Source organism: Haliotis rubra, unplaced genomic scaffold (assembly GCF_003918875.1).
Source record: "Haliotis rubra isolate DU_JTF1 unplaced genomic scaffold, ASM391887v1 Scf384, whole genome shotgun sequence".
In the NCBI taxonomy this organism is placed as follows: Eukaryota; Metazoa; Mollusca; class Gastropoda; order Lepetellida; family Haliotidae; genus Haliotis; species Haliotis rubra.
In genome coordinates this window covers 892,378-915,654 of record NW_025767062.1, presented here as the reverse complement: position 1 = coordinate 915,654, position 23,277 = coordinate 892,378, and the positions used below count along the sequence as shown (strand labels likewise).

General features: G+C 41.3%; 1 protein-coding gene and 1 long non-coding RNA gene across 2 annotated transcripts; both read left to right on the top strand.

Annotated features, from left to right (window-relative positions):
* The first annotated feature begins 1,829 nt into the window (after positions 1-1,829).
* Positions 1,830-9,476, top strand: LOC124286468. The gene is made up of 3 exons (XR_006901042.1): positions 1,830-1,885; positions 9,006-9,054; positions 9,198-9,476. It is a non-coding gene; the product is annotated as an uncharacterized LOC124286468 (long non-coding RNA).
* Positions 9,477-10,050: 574 nt separating this feature from the next.
* LOC124286463 (ankyrin repeat and KH domain-containing protein 1-like) lies at positions 10,051-19,864 on the top strand. The gene is made up of 4 exons (XM_046722842.1): positions 10,051-10,148; positions 14,250-14,281; positions 18,507-18,569; positions 18,852-19,864. The coding sequence occupies exons 2-4, from the start codon at positions 14,272-14,274 to the stop codon at positions 19,856-19,858; spliced, it is 1,080 nt and encodes a 359-aa protein (XP_046578798.1). The 5' UTR covers positions 10,051-10,148; positions 14,250-14,271; the 3' UTR covers positions 19,859-19,864.
* The last annotated feature ends 3,413 nt before the right edge of the window (positions 19,865-23,277 follow it).

Sequence of the window (23,277 nt, the reverse complement as noted above, 5' to 3'; positions counted from 1 at the left end):
GACCCTGTGCCCACTGAAGTCGTGCTTGTCGATGCCGTTGTTGGAGGACAGGACGACGGCGACATCGTAGGTTGTTGGAACGCACACGTCGGATGACAGTGTCACGGCTGATGCGTCGATTATGCGTTCCTTTGGTGTCTCGAGCAACCTGGATTGCTGTCAGGAAAGGATCTCGCTGGTGTTGACGTGTTGTGTCGATCTTGTCGAGGGTTGGTGACCCTAGGTTGGCCGCTTCGGGGAAGGTCATCTGTAGTCTGCGTTGTGTTGTATCGATGCTGGAGACGGTAGATCGTGGTTATGTTGACATTAAAGTGACGGGCAACGTCTTGGACAGACTCTCCAGTGCGATAGCCGGGTTCCTCTCAAGTTGATTTAAATATTGTTGAACAAACTTTGTAGCAAAGATTTTGGCTCAGTTTTATACCCACTGAAGAAAGAGATAACTCGTGCATGTTTGATTGCATGGGCAAAACGTGCATGATGCCCACATCGCCATTGAAACTGTGCGTTCTGGCGATTCGTTTTTTTTTCTTCTGTTCCCACACTAGCTTCATATTTACAAAAGCTGTGTTGCCACTCAGCCTGCAAAAAAAAAAAAAATTCAATGGGCGACATCTTCTCCGGAGCTGATCCTGCTAATGTCATAGGCGAGCAGCTAGCTCTCTGTGCATTCTTTTGCTGAGTGCTGCATGAGCTTCATGGTGCAGCTGGGCTCTCTGAACACCAGCCATTACATGTCTATGTCCATGAGTAGTCAAACTGGGAGTAGTCACATTGGGACTAGTCATAATAGGAAGATACCTAAAAATCAAGTCTGACCCTGACAAACCGGTGATTATTAATATGCCCACCATCCCTCGCAGACCGAATGTTTGTTGCTAACACACACACACACACACACGCGCGCACGCACGCACGCACGCACACGCGCGCACACACACACACACGCGCGCACGCACGCACGCACGCACACGCGCGCACACACACACACACACGGTTGAAAATATGTGTGTAACTTGGGTTGGTCTGTTCAGTTTCCTGCACTCGGAAAAATAGCTCGCTGAGGCGGTAATTTGTTTTATATATGTAAGGTCATATTATGCAAACATGCCTTTGTAATAGCTGTTGACGACTGTGTGTGCTAACTCTTCGCGTAAGTAACGTGTAGGAATATGTAAACTTGTGTGTTTTGTGGTTGACTCGCTTACTACCAGAATTCTGATCAAAGAAATAGTTTTCTGCCACTGATGACCTAACTCTATGACTGCCACTTGTGCTCACATATTTGCTGTTGAAGCCAAGCAGCAAAACATGAGTTGCTGCTTATAATTTCTAACATGAACCAATTGACAATGTTATTAACATTCTCCCACCCACACACCCCACCTTACCCCCACCCCTCCCTCCATTATCATTTTGTATGTATTTTTTCCTATTACACATACATCTAGGTAAAAGTAACAAGTGAATCATACCGTAAAGAGTCGAGTATAAAATTGTACCCCTCGGACATACATAATGTTGCAGAACACACTTACATGCAATCGGGGCTCACTCACGAAACATTTGAAGTACATTTTCGTTGTAAGGAACGGTTGCAATATTTTGTATGCTTCTTTCACTTTTGTCAACTATTGTACGATAAACAACACGCCAAAGAAATAGTGTGGAGGCACTAGTTTTACTGGTTTCTTTCGACTAGGAAGAAAACTGCAATGCGTGATCTACATTTCGTTTCATTGCTACTGTATATATTTTGCATCAACCAGTCTTATCAGTCTTATCTCGTCAACCTCAAGTTGTCTCCCCTGTTTCACAAAGTAGGATCAGTTGTTCACGACATGTCAGGACAAGGAGAGTAATTATATACACCAGGCTTCCTTTTGTGAGTTAGTTTTAGTTTTACCTTTCATTAAGTATACAGTATCTATATATCCCTGGTACCATTTAACATTGTAGACATTCCGTGGGCTTTCCAAGGATCAAATGATCAGTAAATTATATATAACCGTGCCCTTTACCCTAGAGGCGGACTCACACGAATCGAGTCATATCGTCCGAGTGATTACAAACAAACGGCACAAACCGGCAGCTCGGATACGCGTCGATTGTGTAGCGAGTGTGTTGAGCCTGTTTTAGTTAGCCGACAAGTTGGATATGGCGCTGCCAATCAGATTGCGTAACACGACTTCGACTTCGTCTGCTTCAAAGAAACCACGCCTCGATTTTTCTCACCTGTTTATCTTCAATTCGAAGTTCTTTAATGAGATGGCTGTATGCTCCGTGAATGACGCGACGGAGAATCCATTCTTTCGTCAAACAACTTCTCATTTTCTTCGCTTTGGCATGCTCAAAGGCATAGGTCTTGGTCAGTCCTAATAAGCTTAGAAATTACTCACAATTTGCTGCCTGATCGTGTAAAACAAAACAAGGACAGACTATTACCATTGTAATGAACACTTTGTCCGTGGTCAGAGTATTTGGCTGTTAGAAACACTATTGCGAAAAGGTGTGTGTGTGTGTGTGTGTGTGTGTGTTGTGCACTTGTGCGTGCGCGTGCGCTTCTCTGTGTGTGTGTGAGGGAGAGGGGGGAGAAAGAAAACTCTTTTTGTAATGATTCTGTTGAAACCTTATGGCATGTATATTGGGAATGTGATGAAACCAACACTTAATTTGACAAAATCTTTGGCTTTTTAGGTAAGAACCCATTATTGAACCACATAATCTTATCTTCTAAGAGATATATTTACACTTGCTCTTTGACATAAACAATTCCAAAAGTTGATAATTACTGAAGGATATTGAAAGACATATTTACCACGGAAGCATTCATCTCCAGAAGAAATGATATTGTTGAAAACTTTTTAGCCAAATGGTTTTCTCCTCCTATCCTTGAACTTAACCCTGAATGACTATTGTGCACATATTACTGTACTCATCATGGTACTCATCACAGAGGGGTGCACTAGTGCAGTAAAATCGGTCATGAGGCCAGACAGTGTTATGATACCCAACAAGAGTAGTTAAGACAAAACAAGATCAAAAGTGATACCCATGGCCACAAGCACTACTTGTCAGAGAGACAGGGGGTGGTGACGTTGCCTAGTGGTTAAAGCGTTCGTTCGTCCCCTCGGGTTCAATTCCCGACATGGGTACAATGTGTGAAGCCCATGTCGGGTGTCCCCTGCCGTTATATTGCTGGAATATTGTTAAATGTGGCATAAAAGTAAACTCACTCACTGACTCACTCACTGTCGGAGAGACAATCCCGTGGCATTTCGCTAATCATCCAAACTAGAACACACTACCTTGGACTGTGGTGCAGATTTCTGTGTGATAAAAGATGAGACATGTGCTCAATTAAGAGGTTCCTTAAATGAAAAGTTTGAAAAATTATTGTGATAGCTAACAATGAATAGGTTAGTGTTATCGGCACAAGTTATTTTCGTCTCACAATAGCCTGGTATTGAGACATACATTTTGTGGAAAGTTGTGGTTGGTCTTAAACCTGAGCCTTACCAGCCTGACTGTGCCAGTATCACCTGAACCCTCTTTGCTGCATTTTTCATCTTAATCTGTAAAACATAATAATAATGCACTTGAATAGCATCTAATTTCCAACCGGTGGCAGCTTAGTGCTGCTTCACAAAGTTTGAAATAAGATAAACAGAGTTATTGGTTGAAGAGATAAGTCTTTAAGTCGCGGTGGAATGACTCAACAGAGTCTGCAGATTTGAGAGATGTTGGGAGGCTGTTACACAGAGTTGGAGCAACAACTTAAAAGGCCAGGCTAGCTAGGTTTGTCCTCGTGAAGGGTACACAGAGCTGGAGTTGATCAGATGATCAGATGATGCGAGCAGGGAGATAGGGACTGAGGAGGGCCTTCAGATAGGCTGGAGCAGTGTCACACTGGAGAGCAGAAAAGCAGATAGTAAGGCTCTCGAAGGATATTCGCTGTTAGATGGGTAGCCAGTGCAGGTCTCTGGGAATTGGAGTGATGTGCTCATGTAGTAGAGTGCAGGTACTTTGTTTTGAACTCTCTGGACATGTGAGATAATGCCGGGTCCAGAGAGCAGAGAGTTGCAATTTTCCAAACGGACGAGACGTAAGAAAGAATCAACGTTTTGCAGGTATCATAATCCAAATATTTTCGGATTCTACCGATGGTGTGGAGGCTGCAATTGGCGGTTCTTACTGTTTTGAGTGCCTGTGCTTTTCCTGACATGCATCTGTCCATTTCAACTCTAAGATTCTTAACTGAGGATAAAGGAAGCACAGAAGATGTTCCCACCAGTAATCTGGTACTGTCAACTTTGTTCATCTGTTGAGGCGTTCATATCACTGCTTTAGAAAATTAGCGTTACTCCTGTATGCACTGTATCTGGATTTTTTTATGCTTTATGCCAATGTACAACTGCTGATCATCTGCATAGCTGTGGAAGTTGAGTGAATGCTGACGAATTATACTTCCTAGAGGCTGCATGTACATCGAAAAGAGGACAGGACCCAGCACAGATGCTTGTGGAACTCCACACTTCAGGTCCTTGTGATCAGAAAAGACTCAGTTAAATGTGTACGCTCATAAATCTCTTGTGCCTGCTACGAAAAGGGTGTGCTTGAGGAGGGATAACAAAACGCAATGTTCCACAGAGTCAAAACCGCAGACAGATCCAGCAGCACCAGCAAATCAACTTCCTGTTTGTCCAAAGATAGCAGGACGACAAGCAGTTTCTGTTGAATGGGATTTTCTGTAGGCAGACTGAAAAGGTTCCTTGATATCATTTGGGGAATTAGAGGCTTATGGAATGGGTGTAGTTTCATTGAATGGTTTCGCAGTTATCTTAGAAATAGGGGACAAAAAGGAGTTATATATACAGATGCTCAATCATCAGATTTAAAACATATCGGCAGGGGTGCCCCAGGGATCAGTCTTAGGGCCGCTAATGTTCTTAGTTTAGATCAATGATATTGTAGATGGCATCAACAGCAATATTAGACCACGTTCTGATGACACATCAGTGGATATACTTGTGGAAGATCCAGACAAAGCAGCAAGAATTTTTAATGAATTTATGATTGGTCCAATATGGGACAAGTTAAGTTTAATCCAACAAAAACTGAAACGATTATATTCTTCCCCAAAGTAAATCCCTCTGCATGTTCACTCATAGAACATTTAGGTGTTTATCTTCAAAAAGACTGTTATTGGATAAAACAAATTGAAGAAATGGTGGTAAAGGTTGTAAGTCCTGGTATGATAAACTGTTTAAGAAGCTTTAAATATAGATAAATTAGACAAACGTTGGAAAGAATGTACATTGTATACCTATTACGTACTTCCACACTTCGATTATTGTTGCAACATGTGGAACAACTGTACGAAAGAGAGGCCTATTTCTATAAAATTTACAATTAGAGCGGGGAGGAACTAGTGGGAGGAACTAGTCATAAAGAAACTACAATGGAGACCATTAGTTAAGCGTAGACAAACGAAGAAACTTGCTTTATTCTACAAATGAATAATAACCTTACTCCAAACCACTTTTCTAATTTAATTCCAAAACATATTTTAAGTTCTTACAATCTGAGAATACCGATAGTATTCACAGAAATCGTTGCCATACAGAGTCGTAAACACACCCCTTTTAGAAACAGAATACGTTTACGGAACAATTTACCAACCGACAAAACACGATTACAGACCAAACAAGGAAAACGTCTCTTTGATAAAAAAACTTTGGATCTAGATTTTGTCAAATAATCCATGCTCGCCTAAGGTGGGTTGTAGTGACTGGATCGCTCATTGTTTTGATAGACATATTCAAATAATCAGAATCGTGCATGCTGGTATCCATGGGAAGATTCTCTTCATTACTTTTTTTCTTGCCCTTGTTATGTTAGGATCAGATAAATATTTATACAATGATTTTGAATTAAATTCAATTTTTCAAGGTAATCAAACTTCAATCAACACAATTAATCAGCTTATTCTTGACTCCGTTCATAACTGACTGTCTTTCCTATTATAATCCATTTCATGCCTTTGTGGAAATAATTGCTTCTGTACATTGTTTGAAATTGATTGTTTATTGCAATGTGTTATTTTTGATGGAGTGGTACTTCCCTAAGCCGTTGGCTTGTTGTGCCAATCCATATTGATCTTGTGTGTTTAGTTCGTGAATAAAATATGTGTATATAAAAGAAAACCAAAAAAAACAACACTTGGGTGTTGTGATCTGTTACAACACCTTATCGAAATACCAGTTAAACAGCTTCCTAATAGGGTTCAATTCCCCACGTGGGCACAATGTGTGAATCCCATTTCTGGTATTCCCCACGGTGATGTTGCTGAAATATTGCTAAAAGCAGCGTAAAACCAAACTCACTCACTTAACCTCCTATTAGTTTGTAAACACTAGTCTTAACAGAAAGAAGCCATGGAACGTATGGTATAAGATATCCTTGACTAGGGCGCCATGTCTGCTTCCCCGGCTGAATGTTTGCACACTTTTGGATTCCCGCCCGTTACCTACCACACTTATTGGTACAGATAATCCCTGTTACTTCACCTCAGTGGACCTTAAAATGGCTTCTACCAAGTTGAGATTGATCATCCAGACTCTCAACCCTACACCACGTTTGGTTATATCAGTTTCGGTGCTTACCTGTGAGACTTAAGAATAGTCCGGAGACATTTCAGAGATTGATTGAGGCAGTTTTGACAGTTATCTTGGAAAAGTTGTCTCTTATTTTTGGATGTTAGTATATTTAGTCATACCTGTGACGACCATCCACAGCACATCAGAAAAAAAAGTGATCGCCTCCAAGCTGCTAACTGCCAAGAAAGTGTTCAGTCTCAGATTATGTACCTAGGACATATTGTAAGTTCAACAGGTAATTTGCCAGATCCACACGCAACTATAGCTGTTTCAAGATATCCCACACCAAAATGCTTGAAGAATTTTGTTACGGTTAACTAAATTGCCGTGACAAAAGGTTTAAGAATCCCCCTTGAACCAGCAAAATGTTACACAGACAAGTCTAAAGTATTTAATAACATGTTGAGCAAACAATGAGCAAGCTACAATGAATCACAATACAGATTTCTAGTACAATGCAAAATTTAGTCACAAATCTAAAGTATCGGGTCACATTTATAAGATATCAGTTCAACATGAGCCTTGATATTTAGGTAGAGCAGATATTCTGAATGAAGGTAGTTCATAATGATAGCAGTCAGGCACGCAGTTGACGAAGGCAGACAACAATGGTAGGCAACTCCAGTGATATGAAAAGTCCCGTGTAATTCCGTGTGTTAGTACGTGTGTCAGTCCCTGTGGCACAACACAACAACCAGCCTTTATATATACTGACACAAATTCTTGAACATTCGGGTAGACCGTGGCTGTATCATTATTCTCTCAGAATTAGCGATAAGCAGAAGTCAACAAGTTAATAAAAAACATTGTCAAAGGCAGGTAACTCTGTAGCACTATTTCAAAAGGCGTGCCGCTAAATTACTACGGCTATTGAACATACATGATGCAAAATGTGACCCACAACCCACACTCAAAACTTTAAACATTGTGACCCTTAATAACAATACCCTAATGAATGTGATTACAAATTACAAAGAACACACTCTCGTAACAATTTGAGAACCATTTTAGGTTTGTCTGGTTTATACCGCAAATTTATTCCTGGATATGCAGAGACTGTGGCGCCGTTATGTGAACTTACCAAGAAAGGTGTTGATTTCCACTGGACTTCAGATTGTCCAGCTGCTATGGACAAACATAAACGATCACTCATCATTCGCCGGTACGTGCTTACCCCATGCCATCAGTTCCAAATGCTGTGTATACAGACGCAGGTTCATTCTCTATAGGTGGTGTTCTCTGTCAGACACAAAATGGAGACGATCGTGCGATTTCATATATTTGTCATATCCTAAGAAAAATAAAGGAATCAGAGAGAAAGAATTCTTGACAATGGTGTATTCTGTGTAGTTATTTGAGATACTCTGAGTTGTAGGCAGTTTTGCCAGGTGGACTGCCATGTTGCAGTCATGCAGTTTTGGTATCAAATATGATAATGCTGATGGCGTATACTATAACCGGAAACTACTGACATACTTTAATGTGGAATGCATCGCACAGGGCAGCGTGTCTCATGAATATCCCAGTCCCCAGACAATTACTTCAGTTCTATCATAACGTGTCTGTCTAGTGGAATTTCACCGGAGGATAACAAGGTGCGCCAGAAGACATCCTTGGCCAGTTCCGAGTACTTCCTACAAGATGTGTTATATCACGTGTCAACACATAAGGACACAAGTCCTCGTCTCGAAGACCATCGGTGCAAATTACAGTTCCAGTGGCTCTTTTTGCGATGAACACCAGATAAAATCGTATCTACTTCAAGCAGATATGACCCATATATATATGGAAACTGTTCTGTTGTCTTTCGCCATTTTTGTCCTATAAGCAAACACCTTGTGTCAATACGTATTTGCAGTGATCCATCTATGTTTTTTACTTTCATTCCCCGTGGAATCTCTCAGTATGAAGTAAACTGTGTTACGTCTGCGGTGTTGCCATCAACATTTCATGGTCTATATTTTGTACCTGGATAATAGCAGTGTGGTACATAATTATTATTTTCATAATGCACACGCCGTGTTAGGTTTACCAGATTGATTCTCGTGGGTGCACCATTTCGACCGACATGTATGGCAGAACAATGTTACTAAGGATACGCCAGATGCCATGGAAGAAAATCTTAAGAGCGTCATGCGCAATAAAATGGATCTTGAGAAGCTTATTTTATTGCAAAATATAAACCAATCTTGCTGTGCTCTGATGTGCTGTGCTATTGCAGGGTAGTCACCATAGCAGTATACACAATAATACCTGTTCAACAAAATCACAATAGAAAACATAATGAAAACAGTAGTATGTATTTTAAATATCAAATTGAACATGCAGAGTTCTCATCTTTTTCAGACAGAGTCAGTGACGATGCTGAAGGATTTTCTGCTTGTTATAATAATTGGTGAGTTATGTGTTGTTCATAAATATATACAGGGGTTATCGTGTTGATTGATTGGTTGGTCGGTTGGTCGTTTGGTTGATATGCCGGTTAAATGCTAAGATCGCGCCAACAGTTTGAACACCGTGAATATTTCTCTGTTTCAGCAATCGAAGTAAAGGGTGAGGCGTGTCCCTTGGGTACATATGGTGAAACCTGTAACAAAAACTGCAGTACTAACTGTGCCCCTTCTGCTTCTGACAAGGCCGTCTACTGTCACAAACTGACTGGAAAATGTTCGGAAGGATGCAATAGAGGCTGGCATGGGGACCAGTGTAATCTGGGGTGTAGCAAGAACTGCCTCAACGATGTCTGTGAAGTACAAGCTGGAACTTGCATAAAATGTAAAACGAACTATTCAGGGGATTATTGTGAGACATACAAAGGTATGTAGACTGAAGTATATGTATTTTGTGTGTGGCTTTATTGATAACATGTGCATTATTATTTGATCACCAAATGGTGTCTGGCATATGAAGCCACTCTACAGTGATAACTGTACGTCACATGTTTCTAGTCATATGAACGAGGTATATTCACTTCTATGCAGTGCTACTTTGTAACCTCGAGACAATCGAGTTAGTAAACAGCCTATTTAACAATGGGGTTATTGTTACGTCACGACCCCAAAGTTGAATCTAATGCAGTAGGCTCAAAACCGGCAACAACCAACAAAGCGATGTGATATAATTAACAACTTTATTCTAAAATTAACAACGTTTACAAGTTATTTCAAAGGTATTAACACGGCAGGACAAAGGCCAACTTCAGAGGCAGTCTAGTACAAACAACTATATTCATGGCAATAAGGATAGTAATAATCCCCTCACTGCAGGAACAGTCCAAGATAGGATGTCTATCCAAGGTAATAAGGCAATAAGGACAGAGATAGTAATATTCACTTTTTTGTATTAATTTATAGAAAGCTGCCGAAACGAAAGTTCACAGCAGACAGCACATGGGATTGCCTCAACAACACTGCCTGCGATATTTGTTCCGGTGTTCATCATCCTGATCGGCATCATTATTGCTCTAATTGTGTACATACTTAGAACAAGGTATGAACATATTACTTAGCAGCCAAAGAAACGTCAGTTTGGAATTTTCATTCGTAGAAACGGATAACTGTAAACTCATTTAATGTTTTGACTATATATTTTTGACAACATCTCCAACTTTACCTTAGCAAAGACATTCCTTCCCAAACTCAGAATTGAACCCAGGAAATGGTCTCAAAAATGCAACCTGATCTCGGAGATGGTACGTTGTTCTCCATGTTTTTCATGCAACTCATGCTGCACGTGCTGTTCACAAGGACCAGGGACCGGAAACATTCCATTACAACGTCAACAGGATGCGCGCCCCAAACCCTGAGTTTAGTTTTAAGCAATATTCACATATCACGGCGGGGAACACCAGAAATGGATGCCGCGACTCATGTGGGGAATCGACGGGTCTTCGGCGTGAGAGCCAACGCTTTAACACTACGGCGCTTAGAGGAACCAGGCGCTTGAAGATGGCCACACTGCACAAGCCGTTGCCAATCACTTCCAGGTCACCGTCGGACCATCTACAGGCTGCAGCAACCTTTCCGGGCCACCAACACCACAACAGATCGCCCCCGTACTGGCAGACCAAGGATGACCACAAGACGACAAGACCGCCATGTTGTACGACAGCATGTACAGAATCCCTTCATGCAGGCATCCGAAACACACGAAAGACCGATCAGTACTGATAAAGTACGCTGACGTCTTAACAGCGGGAACCTCCATTGCCGTAGACCTTACCGTGGACCTATTCTCACCCCTCGTCATCGGCGTGAACGTCTACAGTTTGCCCTGCAACACCAAAACTGGCGATACAGGCAATGGAGAACTGTTCTGTTCACAGATGAGAGTCGGTACTGCGTATCAACTGCAGATGGCAGAACAAGAATATGGCGACGACATGGCCAGCGTTACTCAGACCAATGTGTTATGGGAAGAGACTCATGGGGAGGTGCAAGCATCACCAGAGAGTGGGTCCTGTGGTGTTCCAGAACCTTGGTCCAGGGAGAGGAGGCGGCATCACAGCGGTGCGCTACATCGACCAAGCTCTCAGACCCCACGCCATACCACATTTCGCACGTCACTGGAACAACATTTTCCAGCATGATAACGCCCGGGCCCATACTGCCAGAGCTACGCGGGACTTCCTGCAGCAAAACGGTGTCAACATTATGCAGTAGCCAGCCCTTAGTCCTGATTTAAACCCAACTGAACATCTTTGGGATGATAGCAATTCAGAGGAGACTGAATAATGTCATACTAGGCCGAACACAGCCGATTTATTGCGCCAGGCCTTTCTCAGAGTGTGGTTCCAGGTGCCAATGGCCTTCATCAATCGATTGGTGCACTCCATGCATAAAAGCTGTGCTGCAGTTATTGCCGCTCGTGGTGGTCGCGCTAGATACTGAAGTCAAGGGTCTGAATGGACTGCAAACGTTCACGTAATTCATTGATGTGTCAAGATAGTGTACTGCATTTGATCCGCTTATTATGTCCATTTCTGTAATGATTTGATTACAGTGCCAATCTAATTTTGAATTCGTACTGACGGTTCTTTTTGCTGCTGAGTGTATTTCACATGTTCATCTAAAAAGTCGTCATCATCATCATCATCAGCAGCAGCAGCACTATATTATCACTTCACCGTGTTCATCAAAGAAGTTGTTTTCGAATGAAGAGATGATTAATTCTCCTGCTTAAACCTAGCGTAACAGTAACCACACTGTGTGTGTTATATCCCCAGATTGATACCATACACCATGGTTTTAAGTGGGTGCATACTGTGTGTGTTGTATCTCCACCTTGATACCATACACCCTGGCTTTAAGTGGGTCCACTCTCCGCGTGTGATATATCAAGCTTGATACCATACACCTTGGCTTTTAGTTGGTCCACTCTCCGCGGGTTATATCTTCAGCTTGATACCATACACCTTGGCTTTAAGTGGATCCACTCTTCGCGTGTTATATATCAAGCTTGATACCATACACCAAGGCTATAAGTGGATCCACTCTCCGCGAGTTATATATCAAGCTTGATACCATGAACACTGTGGCTATCTGCACCTTGATACCATACACCTTGGCTTAAGTGGGTCCACTCTCCGCGTGTTATATATCAAGCTTGATACCATACACACTGCCTTTAGGTGTGTGAACACTGTGTGTGTTATATCTGCACCTTGATACCATACACCTTGGCTTTAAGTGGGTCCGCTGTCTGCGTGTTATATCTGCACCTTGATACCATACACCATGGCTTTAAGTGGGTCCACTCTCCGCGTGTTATATATCCAGTTTGATACCATACACCCTGTCTTTAAGTCGGTCCACTCTTCGTGTGTTATATATCCAGCTTGATACCATACACCCTGGTTTTATGTGGGTCCACTCTCCGTGTGTTATATATCCAGCTTGATATCATACACCCTGTCTTTAGGTGTGTGAACACTGTCTGTGTTATATCTGCACCTTGATACCATACACCATGGCTTTAAGTGGGTCCACTCTCCGCGTGTTATATATCCAGCTTGATACCAAACACACTGGCTATAAGTGTGTCCTCTCTCCGTGTGTTATATATCCAGCTTGATACCAAACCATACTATAACCCTGTGTCTATTAAGATACCATGTGTCCTCTCTCCGTGTGTTATATATCAAGCTTGATACCATACACCATGGCTTTAAGGGGGTCCACTCTCCGCGTGTTTTATATCAAGCTTGATACCATACACCCTGGCTATAAGTGGGTCCACTCTCCGCGTGTTATATATCAAGCTTGATACCATACACCCTGGCTTTAAGTGGGTCCACTCTCCGCGTGTTATATATCAAGCTTGATACCATACACCCTGGCTTTAAGTGGGTCCACTCTCCGCGTGTTATATATCAAGCTTGATACCATACACCCTGGCTTTAAGTGGGTCCACTCTCCGCGTGTTATATATCAAGCTTGATACCATACACCCATGGCTTTAAGTGGGTCCAGTCTCCGCGTGTTATATATCAAGCTTGATACCATACACCCTGGCTTTAAGTGGGTCCACTCTCCGTGTGTTATATATCAAGCTTGATACCATACACCATGGCTTTAAGTGCGTCCAGTCTATGCGTGTTATATATCAAGCTTGATACCATACACCCTGGCTTTAAGTGGGTCCACTCTCCGTGTGTTATATATCAAGCTTGATACCATACACCATACACCCTGGCTTTAGCATACACCCTGGCTTAAGTGGGTCCACACTGTGTGTGTTATATCTCAAACCTTGATACCATACACCCCTGTTTTTAAGTGGGTCCACTCTCCGCGTTATATATATATACCATCAAGCTTGATACCATACACCCTGGCTTGATACCATAAGTGTGTGTCCCAGTCTGCGTGTTATATATCAAGCTTGATACCATACACCCTGGCTTTAAGTGGGTCCACTCTCCGCGTGTTATATATCAAGCTTGATACCATACACCATGGCTTTAAGTGGGTCCACTCTCCGCGTGTTATATATCAAGCTTGATACCATACACCCTGGCTTTAAGTGTGTGCACACTGTGTGTGTTATATCTCCACACTGTAATGTCCGCGTGTTATATCTCCACCTTGATACAATACACCTTGGCTTTAAGTGGGTCCACTCTCCGCGTGTTAGATATCAACCTTGATACAATACACCATGGCTTTAAGTGTGTCCAAACTGTGTGTTTTGTATCTCCAGCTTGATACCATACACCCTGGCTTAAAGTGTGTGTACTCTGTGTGTTTTTCTCAAGCTTGATACCATACACCCTGTCTTTAAGTGTGTGCACACACTGTGTGTGTGTTATATATCAAGCTTGATACCATACACCCTTGCTTTAAGTGGGTGAACACTGTGTGAGAGGTTAGAACCCATGCGTGAATTATAGTTGTGTGGTAAGTGTCAGTGACTTAGTTGATGCCTGTCATCGTTTCCCAATTGTGTAAATCCATGCTCATGTTGTGTTCCACATGCGATCATTAAGAAACTGCTTATAAACCTAGAACATTGGTGAATGTGAACTTACAAATGAACAAACAAACCTGACATTTGGCTTCTCGGTTAGTACTGATTGTTGTTCTGTTGCAGATCTAAGGGTCGTAAAGGAGCAATGAAACAGGGTAAGGTATTAGCAACAGATTAATTTTATGGCTTTTGACCATTTTACTTATAAGTAAAGTTTAAGTTGTTCGGCGTTCAAACTTAAAAACAAGACAGTTATGTACATGTGTGATGTTCCTGAGTAGTAACTGACTATCTCCTTACTGCTTTGTGATTTAACCCCCTGGCTGCCGAGGGTTTTTTTCAGGCGCACATTTTCATAAGCTTTGTAAAGTGAACGTTGTGCGAGAATTGCGCTCGCGTGGTCCTAGATCTACGTACGGCTATAAAATTACACAGAAATGTAGAATATTAAATTTCCAATCCGTTTGTGTAATATAAGTGCAACTACCTCGGCGGTTTGAGAAATAGACCTTGCTAAATGTTGTCAAATTTTTTGCTATGCGTTAAAAATAGTAAATTTCTCCGCTTTTTATCGCGCACCGATAAAAGCACTGTGCTACGAATTTTTTTTATTTTGGCATCTTTACGGAAAGTGTGAGCAAAGAAAATACAGCCTGATATCTGAACGACAAAAGTGTATATGAGTTGGCTTTATGTGCTTATGCATAACGTTATACGCTCAACATTACTCGCAATAAATGTCAAAAATGGATTTTCTTCTACGACGTCAAACGACGACAGAGAGGTCATACGAGTATAATAATAAGGGGTCATAACTCCGTTATGCTTAACACTAGGTCAATGTAACTCAGATCAAATGGAGAGTATTTGTTGTGGATACGGACGCTATATTTTTGTTATCTTTTTTTACGGTGAACCAAACTATTCCAATTCAAAGTTCCCCAATAAGAGCGGATACGCTTTGGTAGTTTCACAATTTATAAGAAAAGATGACAACGTACTACATGTGAAAGCACGTAATAGCGATTTGGATGGCCCTATCCGATATATAAGTTAGTTCTTGGATTCCTATATTCTCCTGTTTGTGTAGATGTATTTTGACTAATTTTGCATCGTTATTACCACAATAGCCATATCTTCAAATGTAATGAAATTGCTGAAAATAATGCAACATTATGTATTTGGCGACGTCGGAAAAAGATGACATTGGTATGCTGATTAGTATATATCTCACCTAATTTCCATTAATTGTGTGAAAGGTCTCGGCTTCTTTGTGAGAATAAACACTCTTTAGACAAAACATAAAATGACTGTTTTTTCCATTTAAATAATGTCCTGAATATATCAACAATTAGACATTTTGACTGTGTATCTTATCATGAGCAACACGCGCACCTGTTTGGCATCAATTTAACGTAAATGAAAAATAATATTTCACAACACCCGAATATTTTGTTTAGGATAAGAAATGTTCTTTATTTATGATTCTGTAGCTATTTCTCTATATAAGTATGCAATGGAAGATGCAAAAAAATAGCTTTTTATATATGGATCTAGTTCATACTTTGTATTTTCGTATAAATATAGTTAGAGTTTGATATCCTGTCATCACAATATTTTTAAATCGAATATGAATTGATTATATTATCGAAAACAATGATAGTGAATCATAAACGTTTCCGACAAATGCGCACCTGGACAATCATTATATAAAATTATTTTCTCTATAAAACGACACAAAAATGTGCAAAGAACAAGACAATTCCTTTAAATGTGTGTGCATATACATTTCATAACATACATTAAGTCATTTTCATTATCAGTTTTACTCATAAGGTTTAACCAAATGGCCGTTCATTAACCTGTTCATGTGCAACTGCAAATGCATTGAATATTGTACATCACAGGAACTAAAGTAATTGCAGTTGTGGCTACGTTTAATCTTCTAACACTTGTGTAATGGTTTAGATTATGGTGTACTGCACTAAATGTGTCAATCTTATGTAAATATTATTCAAACAATCAATAACTTTGAAAGAATAAAACACCGTAAACCCTACATGCACGTAAGATATGATTTTGAACAAGGCTGAATTTAGATACTGAGGTCAGTTTCAGGAATAAGCATCTGAACTATCCGCAAAATATACACCATAATACTGACAGTGTAATCGGAAGGATTGGGGGATTGCGTTAACTCTTGTTCAACCGACCTTCACCTCAAAGAAATTGCCTAATATGTACAACAATGTTAACGTGTGACATCACTACCGATGACCTATTTCTTACAAAATGGCGGCTTTGTTGACAAGGATACACAGGATTTTGTGAGGACCCTTCCATTGATTCAGTGATCGTTTGTACATAAATATGACATGTAAGTAATCAGATGATTCTGACTATCTGTGTATTGTTATATGTTTCTATCGTTTTCACTGTAAGTAAGAGAACAAGCCAGAAATGCTGATAATTACACTTGTCGTTCTGCGTGATTTTGCGTCAGTCATGGCGTCACGCTGCACGGAAACTTTGACAATTTCTTATGAATTATCAAATCATTGCATTGTATCTATTCATAATTTCCTATTTCGTACTACGATACTCTTTCCATGCACATTCCAAAGGTATTGAGTCATTGAAAGCAATGAATAGACGGATGAATGTTGGAAAATTTCAGAAAATGCTACGCAGTGTAAAATCGGAATTTGTCTTTGTTTACTTTTCGAACCAGCGCAGTCTTTCGAGCACAGCGTTCGTTTTCACACCCAATATGTTTTGTCTCATTTTATCTGGACAGTTGGTATTGGTGACACAGATCAGTTGCAATTAGATTCTAAAATGTATGGGGAATTCAGTGATGCATTTTTGGAAGCTGAATATGAAATATACGTGATGTAATAGGCTTCTCAATACCGGCCTTCGCGAAACGTGATTTTGAAAACACTATCCAATATGGCGGAAAGCGCTCTAGGGCATTCGTGTAAGTGTATTTTCGACAACATCCTAACCGATTCTAGATTCATTGGCAACGTTTCAGAATTATCATTAGCGATTTCATGTAAAAGTGATATCAGTGTTCATTAATATGTTATTTTTAAATTCAATACTCCCAGTAATGATCCGATTTTCACATTTCAAAACATACAGCAAATAACGCTGTGAATCGCGATTTAGTACTGTGGCAAAAATGGCGACATTTTCGATGAAGCCTATTTTGAAAGGTCATTTTCAGCACTAGAGCTTTGTCTAAAATAATAGTGGATGGTATCAAGAAACAGGAAATTTCCCGCAGAATGCGAAACTGTGAAGTGTATTTGTGTGCGGGATATTTTGATTTTATTGGACTTGAAATTGAGGGTTGAAGGGGAAGGACATGACATCCAGGGGGTTAATAACAAATTTGTCCTGAAGCTCGTGTCATCACAGATAACCACAATGGACCTGGTCACATACGATCTAACAGAAGAATACTGAATTTTTGTTAATTAACATTAATCGAAGAAGAAAAACATGTATAGATTGCCTCTTCTTTATTGCAAGACATGCGCAATTCCGGTGGAGATGACACTACCGTTATCAAGCAGTGGTTCAGAACATTATGCACAAGGAAAATATATACAACAAGGATATTTGGGTTTATACAACTGAAGAGGTTGATGTTCGGTGTGATAAAATTACTGATTGTTGTTGTTACAGATAAGAGTTCTAAGCCTATGCTTGTCCTAAGAGGCGACTAACGGAATCGGTTGGTTGACATAGGTGATCGTTTCCCAACTGCGTAGATCGATGTTCATGCTGATCACTGGTTTGTCTGGTCCAGACTCGTTTTTTACAGACCGCCGCCATATAGCGTAATATTGCCTCGTAAAATCAAACTCACTCACCCACTCACTCAGTTATGGAGACAGGTGGACAAAGCGTAGAGAAGGGTTATTCTTGATTGGGCTTGATTAGATGATGGTTTGCTGTGGGGTTTTAATAACATTGACCTGTGTTGATTGTCGGGTTAGGACTTTCTCATTCTATTTTTTGTAGGGGGCATTTACCAGTCAATACCATATGTACCCTCAAAACTATCATTCATGGTTGTCATTAACAATGCCAACAGTACCATTTTCGAAGACTTCCCCCCATCTGCATCACGGACCTTGCTCCAATATGACGCTCCGTGGGTTAACCATGAATTGATTGATCTCAACTCGCCAACTGAAATCTGTAGAGATTTCAAAGTTGAGGTGACGGAGAGGTTAAATCGGTTTATAGGATTTAACGACTTTGAGACAGCTGAAACAGAGACATGATTCCATATCTAAACGTTGTTCTAAATATGGCCCTGAAGTTGTTAATTCACGTTTCCCCGACACACCTTCTCATTTTCAGTCTCGGGCCATGAGGGCGAAAATGAAAGGCTTACCTCTGTGGAAAGTAGCAGCACAGCTGAAAGTAAGCTTTCTAAGTTCTCTTGACTCTGAAATCACTATTTCTATCAGTATCTATTGTTTAGTTGGTAGTAAGGATATACGAAATAAGCAAGTTTTTTTATTCAATATCTCATAAAGTAGTATTCTGACCGTGTGGGTACTCCAGCTCTAAGCAACACCCCAGTTTTGATGTGTGTCATCACATCAGTGTAGAACATCTATGACTAAGCAAATTACGTGACACTGTTTTTCTGGTTTGTTTACCGACAATGTCGCATGGCAGATGTGTTCTTTTCTGTTACAGATGATACTCGTCCTCAGACTCCGGACACTGACCTCATTGTGGCCTGCAAAAAGGGGAATCTACAGGCAGTCCATAATATCCTGAATCAGAGCAAGATTGACATCAACAGGAAAGGACAAAATGGTCTCACACCATTGATGTGGGCAGCAAGGAAGGGGCACATAGGCGTCGTTGACTTGCTTGTCGGAAATGGAGCTGAAGTGAATCTCGAGGACGATGCCGGTAACGACATCCTTCTCTGGGCCTGTTATGGAGGACATGTTGCAATGGTGAAACATGTCGTCTCAAAGAAGATGGTGAACATCAACAGAAAAGGGCTGGATGGGAGAACTCCACTCATGTGGTCAGCTCGGCAGGGGAAACTAGCCATGTTTAATTTACTTGTAAGTGCTGCAGGGACACTTCCAGCAGAAGTGGACAGAGATGGAAACAGCATTCTTCATCTCGCCTGTAGGGGTGGGAGTGTGAAGATTGTGGACTACATCCTCTCGCAAGGTGTTTACATCGATGAAAGAGGAGAATCGCAGAGGACACCATTGATGGTGTCAGCATACAACGGACACAAAGAGCTACTTGACTGGCTTGAGAGTAAAGGCGCTGATGTGGCACTAACTGATGATGATGACAACAACGTTCTCCATGTGGCCTGTCTGGGTGGGCATGTGGATATTGTTAGACGTGTCCTCAAGCTGGGCAAGGTGGACATAAACAGTCTCGGTCAATGTAGTAGGACACCTCTGATGATGGCAGCCAGGATGGGGGATAAGGAAATATTTGACTTACTTGTGGAAACAGGAGCTGATGCAACACCAATGGATGCTGATAGAAACACCATCCTACATCTTGCCTCTACGGGAGGGAATCTTGATATAGTAAAGTATGCCCTCGGGATGGAGAATGTGGACATCAATGCCAGGAACAAGCGTAATGAAACAGCGACCATGCGTGCGACAAGTGGAAATGAAGTGTGCAACGTGCTTGTGTCACGTGGTGGCTTCATACAGTAACTGAAAGAGAAGAACCGGTTAATTCTCCAGCTGAAAATGCCCATATGACGGAATTGTTCCGCTTATCAGAAATCTTGAGAGCCTTCCTCATAATCACTTATAGGATGCAGATCAAATGAAGAGAAAACCAAGACGTTCCCATGACGTGCAGACATTACAGATGGGAATATTCAGTTGCAAGTGATTCGAGTCCATGATAGTCACACCTTCGGCTCAAACACTGTACAGACATCCGCCTCGCTGTCCACAGATCAGCAATTGTGAAAAAAGGAAGTAGATGTAGTATGACTGGTATGTTCTGTTTTGATCCTAGCGGGGAGGTGGGGTAGCCTGATGGTTAAAGCGTTGGCTCGTCACGCCGAAGACCCGGGTTCGATTCCCCACATGGGTACAATGTGTGAAACTCATTTCTGGTGTCCCCCGCCGTGATATTGCTGGAATATTGCTAAAAGCGGCGTAAAACCAAACTCACTCACTCACTCACTTTGATCCTAGCATTCTGGAGACTACCTTCTGTTCTTGTGAAAATGCACCAGATGATTAACACCTCTTGTTCTGAAGGCATCGCACGCTGATATTAAAGGAACAGTCTTCAAACTTACAAAGAGCTACCAAGGTGTTACAAAAGAATAGCTGCTGCTGTCAGCCGGCGTCAGGAACAGCAGGAGCTCTTCCTTCAGACGACAGCATTGCTGGACCATCTGACCTGTGTTCACTGAAAGGTCAGTCAGTCAGCTTGTACGTCCAAACATGCACCTCATCGTGTCCCATCCACCAAGACAGTCGGTGGTGTGCACGTGAACATTTACAATGTCTCCACTCACAGAGACAGGACACAGCAGTGGCTTCAAGATTCTCACTGCTGTCATGTATCATGTTTTAATATTAAATGTGTGATGGACAAATCAGGGCTGTCCGCCACACCAGTGCTTGCGATGTTCCGTTACCGATGATGTAGATAGTAGATAGCATTAACTATATTTACATGTGTCTATCAAACCACTGTGTAATGTCTAGTTAGCTATCGAAATGACTGCAAACAAAACTGTTGTTGACGCCGATACTAATGTGAACCACAGGGTCGTGCTTCCAGACAGTTAATACATTGGAGGACATTCCCACTTCTTGCACGTATAGCATGAAGGCTGAGCGAATAGCTTGTGATAGTTGTCTCCCTTAATTAAACCCCCACCCCCTACTTTCCACACTATGGAGAGCCGGGCAATTCAATATTACAGTCAAACATCCGATGTACAACCTTTTCTACTTCCCATATGCACTTCATACTGTTTGCACGTCAGTTTTTTTTGTTTTTTTTTTGTTTTTTTTCATATTTAAACCTACATGGACGAAAACACTACACAGTCAATCGTTAAATAAATATCATTCAGGAACAAACCAGAATGTATTTAGATTGTAACCTGGTTTCATCATGTTGTTATTTTTATACTTATGCTGTGATATATCTGCTTAATGTGGGTATGTGTGTCAGAATAATCAAAACTTGGACTTCACATAGCAATGAATGTTTTACAGAGTTTTACAAGTTTACAAACTCCGCTCAGTTATTTTCTCATATCTTTTTTACTAAAAGAAATTTTAGTTTCTGGCCCAAGTTTGATTGTACTTTCTTCCCACGCCTCTGCAACATCGCTTGTCATCGCTTCCCATCGGGCCCTTTTACATTACTCCTTGCCATTGACGATTTAGGACATGTTGGGCTTTAAGGAGAACGAAACATGTACATTATGTTTGTTCTGATTGATTACACGTTTCGACTTGCATGGTGCTGTATGTAATGTGTGACCTGCCACTGTGCTTCTCCATCCCACTACAGATACAGAGTCGACTTGCATGGTGCTGTATGTAATGTGTGACCTGCCACTGTGCTGCTCCATCCCACTACAGATACAGAATCGACTTGCATGGTGCTGTATGTAATGTCTGACCTGCCACTGTGCTGCTCCATCCCACTACAGATACAGAATCGACTTGCATGGTGCTGTATGTAATGTGTGACCTGCCCATGTGCTGCTCCATCCCACTACAGATACAGAATCGACTTGCATGGTGCTGTATGGAATGTCTGACCTGCAACTGTGCTGCTCCATCCCACTACAGATACAGAGTCGACTTGCATGGTGTTGTATGTAATGTGTGACCTGCCACTGTGCTGCTCCATCCCACTACAGATACAGAGACGACTTGCATGGTGCTGTATGTAATGTCTGACCTGCCACTGTGCTGCTCCATCCCACTACAGATACAGAGTCGACTTGCATGGTGCTGTATGGAATGTATGACCTGCCACTGTGCTGCTCAATCCCACTACAGATACAGAACCGACTTGCATGGTGCTGTATGTAATGTGTGACCTGCCACTGTGCTGCTCCATCCCACTACAGATACAGAATCGACTTGCATGGTGCTGTATGTAATGTGTGACCTGCCACTGTGCTGCTCCATCCCACTACAGATACAGAGTCGACTTGCATGGTGCTGTATGGAATGTATGACCTGCCACTGTGCTGCTCAATCCCACTACAGATACAGAGTCGACTTGCATGGTGCTGTATGGAATGTCTGACCTGCAACTGTGCTGCTCCATCCCACTACAGATACAGAATCGACTTGCTACTTATGACCCCTAGGGGGTTAACACACACACGCTATTTGTATTCACTGTTCAAATTGATTGCATGTTTTAACAAATATTTCTGCAAGATGTTGTTCTACGGCTGTAGCTTAAATATAACATTTTACAGATATCGTATCTTGATTCTTCATTTCAGTATATTGCCAACAGGGAATTGATAGATAATCTTCATTTCCTCCAACTGAATGAAGATTACAATATACAGTTAATGTATAATTTACGTCAAATGATTAACATGGATTAGTGATATAGTTACGAATGTTCACACACATTCAAGGGTTTTAGCGAGTATCGCCATTTGTTTACAAAATGGCTTACATTAATTATTTCTTCTGCCCTCACATCACTTTCTCGTTGTATAATACATTCTGTTGGACATCCACCAAGTAAACCAAGCAAGAATACCATCATCATCTTCCTCCCTTAACGTAACAAGTCTACCTACATCCAGAATCTCACATATGGTGTTGACGAGTACATTTCGGTCGGCCATATTGATCGTACATGACATAAACACGTGCTTTACAATATCATTGGCGACAGTTGTATAATAACATTCTCTTGAAACAATTTCAGCTGATCCATGGAGTACAAGTCTTGCAATATCAGGTAATTCTTCTTCGAGGCTTGCTTCCAGAGATATTGTTAATTAATAGATCTAATGTTCACATTTCTTGGCAGACTAAGTCTTGAATTAAGATAAACATAAAATATATTGTCTCGATGAGACTTAATAGCCTCATGTACGGCTTGGACCAGCATT

Coding starts and splice junctions, on each gene's coding strand:
- LOC124286463 (XM_046722842.1), top strand. Junction 18,570..18,851: donor AAGTAGCAGCACAGCTGAAA/GTAAGCTTTCTA, acceptor TTTCTGTTACAG/ATGATACTCGTCCTCAGACT.